This window comes from Gorilla gorilla, chromosome 4 (genome assembly GCF_029281585.2).
Source record: "Gorilla gorilla gorilla isolate KB3781 chromosome 4, NHGRI_mGorGor1-v2.1_pri, whole genome shotgun sequence".
Lineage (NCBI taxonomy): Eukaryota > Metazoa > Chordata > Mammalia > Primates > Hominidae > Gorilla > Gorilla gorilla.
Genome location: NC_073228.2, coordinates 98,483,447 through 98,495,577, shown reverse-complemented (window position 1 = coordinate 98,495,577; position 12,131 = coordinate 98,483,447). Strand labels below are relative to the sequence as shown.

Below are 12,131 nucleotides of genomic sequence, written 5' to 3'. Positions count from 1 at the left end.
GAAGATATAAAATATAAAATATCCCACCCGCTCCCCCGCCAGCTCCTGAATCACACAAGTCCCACTCTAATTGTAATCATTTGAAGCATTTCTGTTTTTATTTATTGGTTGATAAGTCTAAGGAATAGGCTATAATACTACGTTTTTTTGTTTTGTTTTGTTTTGTTTTGTTTTGAGACAGAGTCTCCCTCTGTCGCCCAAGCTGGAGTGCAGTGGGGCGATCTCGGCTCACTGCAAAGCTCCGTCTCCCGGTTTCATGCCATTCTCCTGCCTCAGGCTCCCGAGTAGCTGGGACTACAGGCTCCCACCACCACGCCCAGCTACTTTTTTTGTATTTTTTTAGTAAAGAAGGGGTTTCACTGTGTTAGCCAGGATGATCTCGATCTCCTGACCTCGTGATCTGCCCACCTCGGCCTCCCAAAGTGCTGGGATTACAGGCTTGAGCCACAGCAACCGGCCGATACTATGTTTTTAAATTTATCAACTTATAATATTGACTCCTTGCAACGTAAATACAGAATTTAACTCAAACTACCATCTCTCTTCTCCTTCCCATCAAACTCCGCTAATAAAAATTTTAATTTTATTTTTCCATTCGTCACCTTTATCTGATATAACCCCTATTTTAAAATCATTTCTCTACTTATATTTTATTTTTTAAAGAATTACTAAAGTAAAATTCAGTGTTCTTGTGTTATGCCCAGACCATTAATTCCCCAAAGAAGACCACCAGAGTCCAGAGTCAAAGCCAAGCGGCAAGGATCTTTACTACAAGTTCGAACCTGGTCCCTCCATTCCACAGCATACAAGAGGGCCTTGAACAATGCGAGTGTTTGCTTTTTATAGCCTGAGAGTTACAGGGGAACAAAGGAATTCTTTTGGTTCTTGCTTTTTCAGTAAAACTTTGAACGGCTGTCTCCTTATCAGAGACTTTCCTGGTGGTGTTTGTACTGGGCTCAGGAAGTTTGAGAGATATATGGCGATATGTGGTGAGATGGGAGGAGGGGATGTGTTTGTACTGGGCTCAGGAAGTTTGAGAGATATATGGCGATATGTGGTGAGATGGGAGGATGGGATGTGTTTGTACTGGGCTTGTTTGTTTTGAGCCCGGGGCTGAGGAATGTGCCCGGCTCCTTTCATTCCCCCCTTTTCTTTTCAGGTATTTTTAGAGCCAATCTTGGGTCTTATACGTCTGATTCTGTTTCAGCGTTTACAGGTTGGTATTGGGCTCTGAGGACCATGAGTTGTACAGTGTCAAACCTTTCTCTAACGAACCGCAAAATTCTGTTAACAACACAAGGTCCTACGGTAAGCAGAAATAGTAGACTCAGCAGGGGTCCAAGGAAGGGGGCTAACAGAGAAAACATAGATGAGTTCCACCATTGGTCTGCAGCTGAAGCAAACTGCCGTGTTCTTACTTCTGTGCTTAACTTGCGTAACTGTTGGACCCGGTCTTCCACGAGCCCTGATTCATTTATGTAGAAACAACAGTCTTCCTTTAGAAACATACACGTTCCCCCTTTTTCAGCAGTGAGTAAGTCTAAGGCCCTCCGGTTCTGCAAGGTTACCTGTGCTAGGGACGTGAGCTGCCGCTGGAGGGAGGCAAGGGACTCAGCTGACTCCTCCATAGCAATGGCAAATTGTTGGTACAGCTTGTTACTTTCTATAAGGGTGTGACCTAGGGCTCCCCCAGCCAGTCCGGCCACCATGAAGGATGCGGTGAGGGAGATTCCTGCAATGAGGGGGAGAAATATGGCTCGTGCAGGTCTTGGTCTAGGGTCTGGGTGAATAACAGCACTAGTCCAGTTACTGGTATACCCTAGGAACTCGCCGGCAGTAAGCAGAGTTAACTGGGGAACTAATGTGACAGGAAGACACAGTAGGTTGGTAACAGAGGGGCTTGATAGGTTTTTAGATAATGTTCCATTACACCAGAAGAATATGCCTGACGGAGCCCTTAAGGTGATGTTAGGGGGCGTTGCAGTGATGTTGCAGAGGCTGGAATTAGTTCCTGAGAAACAGTAGGGAAACTTTTCTTGACTGGGGTTTAGGTATAGTGGCACGTTGGGGATAGGGGCATATGAGAGGTTTCGGTGGTTGTTAGTTTGGGCTGAGGTGGAGGATCCCCATGGCAGGGGGACAGCGGTTAGCGGTGGACACCCTAGAGTGGCACACAGAAAGCAGCCAGACAGGCTGTGAAGTCCTGTAAGGTTGGCAAGTTCTAATCCTTCTTGCAATAATTTTAACCAGGAAAAAGGATGTAAGTCTTGTGTCAGGCGGTTTTCTTGTCGCTGGATATTTCCATGGACCAGGGGCCGTACCTGCACTAGACCCCGCCACAGATAGAGGTGACTGCTAGGCCATGTGGAGGCGGAGGAGTAGTATACAGCCCCGTGTTGAGGCGTGGTCCAGCGGGAGTTCCAGGGGTCTCTAACTATCCATGTATATGAAAGGTCTCTATCTCGTCTGCGATGGAAGGGCCATCTGGGATCTATCTGTTCTTTTCCACCCCACCATTGGTATTTATGGATGTTACCATAGTTGTAAGGGCAGCCGGCACTTTGGTGCCACCAATAGTGCTTACAATTGTATTCAGTCTGATCATACTCAAAGCATATTATTGGTGCCGCTGGTTTGGCTACTGGGAAATCGGTAAAATTTAGTAAAATTGGGCTATTGCACCCTGAGGAGGGGCAATCTGCACTGGCCACTAATTTCCCGGGCTTATGAGGTTGCCCAGGGTGGGTTTGGTTTTCATAAAGCCAGAATCTCCAGACAAAGGGATTAGGAGCTGGCTTTATGTTTTCCCCAGCGGCCACTAGGGCGACTAATGTTAGAGTTAGACTACCTAACTGCATGTTTGCAGTGAGCTATGCTGCCGGCGCGGGGTGAGTTTTAAGGGGTTGTTCTTAGCTCTGTCCACAGTCCACGTGTCTGGTGCTTCAGCCGCCGCCGTGATTGGCCCCAGAAGGTCGGAGGTTGGGTCCACTGGCTTGACGTGGGTGTAGTGGATCCACGACACAATACCTTCTACCTTCAGGGCTGTGGGTGTGGTCAGGAGTACTTGGAGTGGTCCTTTCCACCTGGGCTCTAGGGTCTCTTGTCGGTGTCGCTTAACCAGGACCCAGTCTCCCAGCTGGTACGGATGGGGTGTCGGTGGGGGACTGGTCTCATATAGCTCTTTCAGCTTGGGCCAGATTTCTTGGTGAATTTTCTGTAAGGCTTGTAAGGAAAATAAGAATTCAGAGACATTTTCTGTTTCAGACTTAAGCGGGTCATCTTTTAAGCTAGGAACCAGGGGTGGAGGTCTGCCATACATGATTTCGTAAGGGGTAAGGCCCAGTTTGTAAGGGGTATTACGGGCCCGGAACAGAGCATAGGGGAGAAGGACTACCCAATTAGCGCCAGTCTCTATAGTCAATTTAGTTAAGGTCTCTTTTAAGGTCCGATTCATCCTTTCTACCTGTCCTGAACTCTGGGGCCTGTAAGCGCAATGTAGTTTCCAATTTGCCCCAAGGATGGAAGCCAAGTCCTGACTTACCTTAGTGACGAAAGCGGGCCCATTATCTGACCCTATCTGGATGGGGAAGCCATACCTGGGAAGGATATCTTCCAGAATTTTCTTTGCTACGACCTGAGCAGTTTCTCTTTTGGCTGGGAATGCTTCAGTCCACCCTGAAAAAGTATCTACAAAGACAAGTAAGTACCAGTACCCGTACTTTCCTGGCTTTATTTCAGTAAAATCTACTTCTCAGTAGATACCGGGCCTGGTTCCCCTGAGCCTTGTTCCTGTTGCAGCTTGAGATTGGGGGTATGTGTTGTTAAGCTGGCAGACTTTGCAACTTGTCACGATACTGCTGGCCGTCTCAGCTATATGTCTGATTTTGAGCTTGGAGCGTCTGATCAGGTCTTTCATCCGCCGGGCCCCCAGGTGGGTGGTTCGGTGGATGTGTTCTAACACCTGTTGTCCTAATTTTTCTGGTAGGATGGTTTGGTCATTAGTATCAGTCCACCACCCATTCTGGATTTGTTTCAGGGGAAGTTTGTCAATCCACTGGAGATCTTGTTCTGAATATTCAGGGAAATATGGCAAGTCCCGGGGGCCCGGGTCAGGGAGCTGGAGTGCAAGGAGTTGGCTGGGAGCCTTCGCCACATTCCTTGCAGTTTGGTCTGCCAGAAAGTTGCCTTGAGCAGTTGGAGTAGTTAGTTTCTGATGCCCTGGGCAATGAACAATGGCTAATTTTTCTGGCCTCCATAGGGCTGTTAGCAGGGCTAGGATCTCTTGCTTGTTTTTTATCTCTTTTCCTTCAGCCATCAGTAAACCTCGCTCCCTGTAAATGGCCCCATGTATATGCGCCGTTGCAAAAGCATATCGGCTGTCTGTATATACTGTCAGCTTTTTCCCCGCCCCTAAGGTAAGAGCTTGGGTGAGCGCTATCAGTTCGGCCTTCTAGGCCGATGTCCCCGGGGGCAGGGGTTCCGTCCAGATTACCTCAGTCTCTGAAGTTACTGCCGCTCCAGCGTACCTCTGGCCTTGATGCATGAAGCTGCTCCCATCAGTGAACCAGACGAGGTCGGCGTCAGGAAGTGGGCGGTCCTACAGGTCTTTGCTCAGATTATCATGCCGGGGGGGCCGCCTAGGTTGGGTGTACTCTGGCTGTAGATGCTCTTTCTGTACCACTGCTGCCAGGACCTTGGTCATTTTTTCAGTGGCCTTAAATTGCTTTTCCTCTGGAGTATCTCTGTTATTGTAAACCCGCTGGGCTATCTGAAGGAGATCCTGAATCCGCTTTCCCTCCAAGTCTTCTAATTTCTGGAGTTTTCTCTTAATATCTGGGGCTGCCTGATTTACGAAAGACATTATAACAGCTGCCTGACTTCCTGGAGCCTCTGGATCTGTGGGGGTGTACTGTCTAAAAGCTTCCATTAATCTTTCTAAGTAGGTAGCTGGGCTCTCTGTCTTCCCCTGCAGAATAGAATATACTTTAGCCAAATTAGTGGGCTTGCGAGCAGCTGCCCGGAGACCTGCCATTAGAGTCTGGCGATAAAGGTGTATCCGTCCCCTACCTTCTGCCGTATTGTAGTCCCACGCCGGCCTGGTCAGAGGAAAGGTTGCGTTTATGAGGTCGGGGTTGGCAGTCGGTTGACCGTCGTCCCCCGGGACCAGCTTTCTAGCTTCTATCTGTATTCTCTCTCGCTCCTCCGTGGTGAACAAGATTCGGAGGAACTGCTGACAATCATCCCAAGTGGGCTGGTGGGTGAACATGACACTATCCAGTAAAGCCAGTAAATCTTTGGGGTTGTCTGAAAACTGAGCACTCTGAGTCTTCCAGTTATACAGATCACTGGTGGAGAATGGCCAGTACTGGAGCCTGGGGATTCCTGTGTCATCTGGGGGTCCTATTTCCCGAAGGGGTAAAGCCACTGTGGAGTCAGGCAGCTGAGGGGGGCTAGTCCGCGAAGTGCGCCCTCGCGTCCGCCCCGCCGGCCCTTCAAAGTTTCTTTCCCTTTCAGCGGGCCCGTGTGTGCCAGCCGCCTCCCATCCGCCTGCTCCTTCCCGCAGCTCAGCCAGGGGGGCTGGGGCCTGGGGCCCGGAGGGGTACAGAGGGGGTTCTGTGAACAGTGGGTCCCCGCTGTCAGGTAGAACAGGATGAGGGGGGCAGTTGGTTGCTTGGATTTTAGTGGTCGAGCAACCAGTGCCTTACAGGGTTCAGAGGCTAATTGGAAAGGGGACAGCCAAGGAGGCGGGTTCTCAACAAGGTCCTGCCATATGAGGATATATGGGATTTGATCTAAGTGGCCCGCACGCCCAGGTAGGAAAATCTTGGACTTTACTCTAGTGATGACAGCAAGTCGGAAGGTCCTTTCGGGTGGCCACCCCACATCAAAGGCAGGCCATTCGGAGTGACACAGAGTAATTAGCTTTCCTTTCCTCATTTCTATACCAAGATCATGGCCCCTTGCTCTAACTTCTTTGAAATTACTCGTAAGGAGAGATAGGGGAGTGCTCTGGGTATTACCCATCCTGTAATAATTTGTAGTCTCTTCCTATAAAGGAATGTGGGTTTGAATCCCTGTAAAGGAAATCTGATTTGACTTATTAATGATATCTAATCGCAGGCGCACTTTGGCAGCCTTGGTCAGAGTTAGCTGCCTAGATCGTAGTCGTGCTGGGGCAGCCCAGATCAGCGACAGCCGCTGCCCGCCAAACTGGGGCAGTTCAGATCGCAAGCGCGCACCGGAAGCCCGGGTCAGAGTTAGCTGCCTGGGTCGCGGTCATGCTGGGGCAGCCCAGATCAGAGACAGCTGCTGCCCGCCAAACCGGGGCAGTTCAGATCGCAAGCGCACACCAGAAGCCCGGGTCAGAGTTAGCTGCCTGGGTCGCGGTCGCGCTGAGGCAGCCCAGATCAGAGACAGCTGCTGCCCGCCAAACCGGGGCAGTTCAGATCGCAAGCGCGCACCGGAAGCCCGGGTCAGAATTAGCTGCCTGGGTCGCGGTCGCGCTGGGGCAGCCCAGATCAGAGACAGCTGCTGCCCGCCAAACCGGGGCAGTTCAGATCGCAAGCGCGCACCAGAAGCCCGGGTCAGAGTTAGCTGCCTGGGTCGCGGTTGCGCTGGGGCAGCCCAGATCAGAGACAGCTGCTGCCCGCCAAACCGGGGCAGTTCAGATCGCAAGCGCGCACCGGAAGCCCGGGTCAGAGTTAGCTGCCTGGGTCGCGGTCGCGCTGAGGCAGCCCAGATCAGAGACAGCTGCTGCCCACCAAACCGGGGCAGCTCAGATCAGAGACAGCTGCTGCCCGCCAAACCGGGGCAGCTCAGATCAGAGACAGCTGCTGCCCGCCAAACCGGGGCAGCTCAGATCAGAGACAGCTGCTGCCCGCCAAGCCGGGGCAGCTCAGACCGCAATATAGATCAGATGAGAGCCAGGGGACGTCTCCCACCGGTCTCCGCTGGCTGTCCTATAGTGCGTCCACCAGGACTGTGCCAGCTCCAGTTTCAGACCTCGCGAGTCACAGATTCGGATTCAGAACAGACACAGACAGACAAACGGAGACGAGCCAGCTCACCTATCAGTAGATCGATCCTAGCAGATCCGTTGACCAGGGGTCTGGTGGGCTTGGGGAATCCCGGACGAGCCCCCAGATGTTATGCCCAGACCATTAATTCCCCAAAGAAGACCACCAGAGTCCAGAGTCAAAGCCAAGCGGCAAGGATCTTTACTACAAGTTCGAACCTGGTCCCTCTATTCCACAGCATACAAGAGGGCCTTGAACAATGCGAGTGTTTGCTTTTTATAGCCTGAGAGTTACAGGGGAACAAAGGAATTCTTTTGGTTCCCGCTTTTTCAGTAAAACTTTGAACGGCTGTCTCCTTATCGGAGACTTTCCTGGTGGTGTTTGTACTGGGCTCAGGAAGTTTGAGAGATATATGGCGATATGTGGTGAGATGGGAGGATGGGATGTGTTTGTACTGGGCTTGTTTGTTTTGAGCCCGGGGCTGAGGAATGTGCCCGGCTCCTTTCACTTGTACAGTTCTGAGTTACAAAAAATGAATAAAGTTGTTTGACAATCATCACAGTTGAAATACAGAGAGTTTTATCACCCTCAAAAATTCCTCTGTGCTGACCCTTTGTTACTTTCTACCTCCATGCCAACCTGTGGCAACCACTGACCTGTTCTCTATCCCTATAATGTTGTCCTTTCAAGAATGCTATAGCAATGGATTCCTCCGTTTGTTTGTCCTTTTTTTTTTTTCGTATAATAGTAGTTCATTGTATGGTTGTACCACAGTTTTTTGATCTATTCACCTTTTAAAGGACATTTGGATTGTTTCCAGTATTAAGTGATTGTGATTAAAGCCTCTAAAAACATTTGTATACAGGTTTTGCATGAACATAGGTTTTTATTTCACTTGGATAGTACCTAGGAGTGGGAGTGCTGGTTGTACCATACATTTATGTTTACATTTATGAAGAAACTATGGCTTCTTGTGTCTCATGCTGAAACTATGGCTTCTTGTGTTTTATGCTGAAACTATGGCTTCTTGTGTTTTATGCTCCCTGTGAGAAAACTGATGCCAGACTGATTCTTTTTCCCCTATCCTCTCCCTGGATGCTCTTAGTGACTTCTTCCCTCAGTTATTCTGAAATGAGATTGTGTCTATATATGAGTCTTTGGTTTCTCTTGGCACTCAGTAGGCCACATCAATATTGTGATTTCCTTCAGATAAAAGGATATTTTTTCCTATTTTTGATTATTTTCCTTGCCTCAGGCCCCAGTTACATTTATCTCCCCTTCTGCAATTCTTAAGACAGATGTTCTGATTTCTTCTTTCCTCAGACATTGCTAAATGCTTCTTAGCCTCAATCCTCTCATTCTCACACTCTCCACATCCTTCCCACCTCTTTTCCTGAAGCTACCTCATTCGCTCACAGCCTCAGGTGATTATCTCAGGTATTGAAATCAAATGCCTTCAGGGGCTGGGCAAGTAATGTAAATATGTCAAGGCAAAGTATAATACAATAGGGGAAGGTGAATGCATTTACATTCTATTTTTTAAAAATTCTATGCTAGCTAAATAATGCTTGTCATCAGAATGGATTAGGCCCAATGATATGATCTGGCCCACCTCTAAATCTATGCCCCCGAGTCTTGAATCTGTATCTCTAGCCTTAATTGTTCCACACAACACCTCTAGATTCTATATTCTTGGATTTTTTCCCCTTAATAATATTTTATTTATATTTATTTATTTGTCTAGGTCTCACTCTGTCACCTAGGCTGGAGTGTAGTGCTTCAATCTTGGCTCACTCCAGCCTCAATGCCCCAGGCCCAAGTGATCCTCCCTCCTCAACCTCCTGAATAGCTGGGACTACAGGCTCACTCAGCTAATTTTTGTATTTCTAGTAGAGAAGGGGTTTTGCCATGTTGCCCAGTCTGGTCTCGAACTCCTGGGCTCAAGCAGTCTGCTTGGCTCAACCTCCCAAAGTGCTGAGATTACAGGTGTGAGCCACCATAACCAGCCCATAATAGTAATTTAATATAATAACTCTCATCTCACATAGAAGTCCAACCATCATAATTATCTTCATCTAAAAACTGCCCCCTCTTCAGAGTTGTGTGACTTCTATTAATGGCACTAACAGGCTGCTGGCCTTAGCCTAGAAACCTTGAAGTACTTTGCAAAGTTTCTATTTCCCATCATCTAAATTCTGTTAGAGAATACATGCCTCCGAGTGTTTCCGCTAAACATTTCTCACACCCGTTTCTTTTTGTTCCCATATGCCTCCACTCTCAAAAGTCAGTGCCCTCTCCTGCTCATGCCTCCAGAGCCTGTTTTACTCCAGCTGGAATGTCTCTAATCTGTGTATCTGCTGGATTAACTTGGTTTCTCTCCTTACATTTTTCCTTCACTGTAAAACCAATTGCAAATAACTGGTCAGGGGTGGTGGCTCACACCTGTAATCTCAGAACTTTGGGAGGTCCAGGTGGGTGGATCCCTTGAGCCTAGGAGTTCGAGACTAGCCTGGGCAACATGCAGAAACCCTATTTCTACAAAAAATACAAAAATTAATTGGGTGTCGTGGTGCACACCTGTGGTTCCAGCTACTCTGGGGGCTGAGGTGGCAGGATTGCTTGAGCCCAGAAAGTCGGGACTGTAGTGAGCTGTGATTGCATCACTTCATTCTAGTCTAGGTAAATTACAGATAATACTAAGTAACATTTTTAAAACAAAGAAATAGTATATTTATAATCTCATCCCACCATGCTGACTCAGCTCTCTTCTCCTCATTCTCTTTATATGTACACAACACACACCTTTTACACAGTCACAATGAGGAGGTCTATATTTACAATGGGTGTTCTACATTTTTCACAAAACTATTCTTGTGACTCATCCATGTAAAGATACAGAGTTTTTATTTTTTAATGGCTTAGCTTTATACCAAATTAATGTAGCACAATTTACCTAATCATTTCTCTATTCCTGTACATTTAAGGCTGCTTCCACATTTTTGCTTTGCTGCTTTTACATATTAAACTGCCATGAATACGCAGATTACTTTTTGATGCTGATAGAATAAGGGTGAAACATAAAAGGACACAGACAAATCTGTTTTAAAAATTACCAAGTATCAAAGGGATAAGAGCTGGAGTGAAGTACAGAGATTTTTAAATATATTTTCTTTTTCTGCCACTCTTCCACTTCAAAACTTGCAGTGATGACACATTGTCTGTAGCATCAAACCCAAACTCTTCAGTCCCAATGTCAAGGCATCCTTCACCTGGTCCTGTCATTCACCAAGTACCTCCTCTGTAACGTGGCCCACTGTGGCAAAAAATCCTACAGGGTTCAAATCCTTTCTCTATCACTTTATCACTTTCTCTAGGCTTCCTTTTTCTTATCCCTATTTCTATTTTTTTTTTTGAGATTGAGTCTCGCTCTTGTTGCCCAGGCTGGAGTGCAATGGTGCCATCTTGGCTCACTGCAACCTCCGCCTCCCAGGTTCAAGTGATTCTCCTGCCTCAGCCTCCTAAGTAGCTGGGATTACAGGCACCCGCCACCACGTCTGCCTAATTTTTTGTATTTTTATTAGAGATGGGGTTTCATCATGTTGGCCAGGCTGGCCTCAAACTCCTGACCTCGGGTGATCCACCCGCCTCAGCCTCCCAAAGTGCTGGGATTACGGGCCCCTATTTCTTATAACAGCTGTAAAAAGTAAAGTAGAGGTTCCTCTTCAAAGAATTTCCTCCCCATTTAATTAGGAATAAATAGTAACTTGTCTTAGAAGCAAAATGTATTCAAAGACCTGTGCTCCTAAATATTTGCCCTGGCATGTTTATACTGGCCCAAGCAAGCATTAGGTCATAGCCTGTTCCTCTTCCTTATTTAAAAGTGTTTTTACCTTTCTCAGCATTCCACAAGTTACTTCCTCCTTCTTTGTTCTCCTCTACATTTACCTCTTTTATAAAGTTCTAACTTGCTAGCCAATCAGGACAAACACAGAATGTGAGGTCCTGTTCCAGCCAGTAGAAACCGGACACAACAGTAAGGTGGACGCATCAAGTTATAAATGACCCTGTCTCCTTTGTTTGGTGTACTGTTGTGGAAAAACTCCTGGCAAGTGTACCCTTTCTGCAAGAAGTAAAAATGGCCTTACTAAATAAATTAAATTTATGTCCAAGTGCTATTTTCTTTACAGCACTGAAGAACAAACATTTCAAACACAGGGAAAATAAAAATAGCAGCATCTTTCTTGTTGAGTGGCTGGGAAAATAAGAAAAACTTAACCTTTAGCAGGTATTTAGTACAAGGCCTGGAACACAGGAAGTTCTCTGTAAATATGAGTTATTATTATTTCTAGCTATTATTTGATCCTCCTTTTTGGACAGGCCAGAGCAAGTTACAAGGGTAAACATGGGGCCAGGGATTAAATAGTAAGGCACAGCCCAAGACTCCAAATAATTGCAAAACGAGGACGTGGGTGAGGAGGACCAAGGAGAAGAAGCAGAAATGAGAGGAGGGGCTACCTAGAGCAGTCTCTATTAGGTGCTAGCTGTGTTATGTGTGTCTGGGTTCAAGGCAGAAGGTGAGTCAGGAAGCTGATGCTGCCTATATTCATGAGCCAAAGGCAGGGAATGTAACCCCCCAGTGGGTTCACTTTACCCGCTGCCTAGATAGAGCTGATTTATCAAGACAGGGGAATTGCAATAGAGAAAGAGTAATTCACACAGAGCCAGCTGTGTGGGAGACTGGAGTTTTATTATTACTCAAATCAGTCTCCCCAAGAATTTGGTGGTTGGAGTTTTTAAGGATAATTTGGTAGGTAGAGGGCCAGTGAGTTGGGAGTGCTAATTGGTCAGGTCGGAGATGAAATCATGGGGAGTTGAAGCTGTCCTTTTGTGCTAAGACAGTTCCTGGGTGGGGGCTACAAGACCATATGAGCCAGTTTATCAATCTGGGTGGTGCCAGCTGATTTATTGAGCGCAGAGTCTGCAAAATATCTCAAGCACTGATCTTAGATTTTATAATAGTGATTTTATCCCCAGGAGCAATTGGGGGAAGTTTAGAAACTTGCAGCCTCCAGCTGTGTGACTCCTAAAACATAATTTCTCATCTTCTAGCTAATT

At 47.2% G+C, this 12,131-nt stretch overlaps 2 protein-coding genes across 10 annotated transcripts in view; one reads left to right on the top strand and one right to left on the bottom strand.

Annotated features, from left to right (window-relative positions):
• Positions 1–12,131, top strand: part of KIAA0825 (KIAA0825 ortholog) — a 473,030-nt gene that overhangs the window by 247,222 nt on the left and 213,677 nt on the right. The window lies entirely within an intron of this gene.
• LOC109026970 (ERV-BabFcenv provirus ancestral Env polyprotein-like) overlaps positions 41–12,131 on the bottom strand; it is a 266,355-nt gene continuing 254,264 nt past the window's right edge. The window contains exon 6 of one of the 2 annotated variants that reach the window (XM_055387160.2): positions 41–3,222. In XM_055387160.2, coding sequence (XP_055243135.2) covers positions 1,185–2,858 — 1,674 coding nt within the window. In that variant the 5' untranslated portion in view covers positions 2,859–3,222 and the 3' untranslated portion in view covers positions 41–1,184. The remainder of the gene's footprint in view (positions 3,223–12,131) is intronic. The other variant, XM_055387161.2, reaches the window with a different exon arrangement.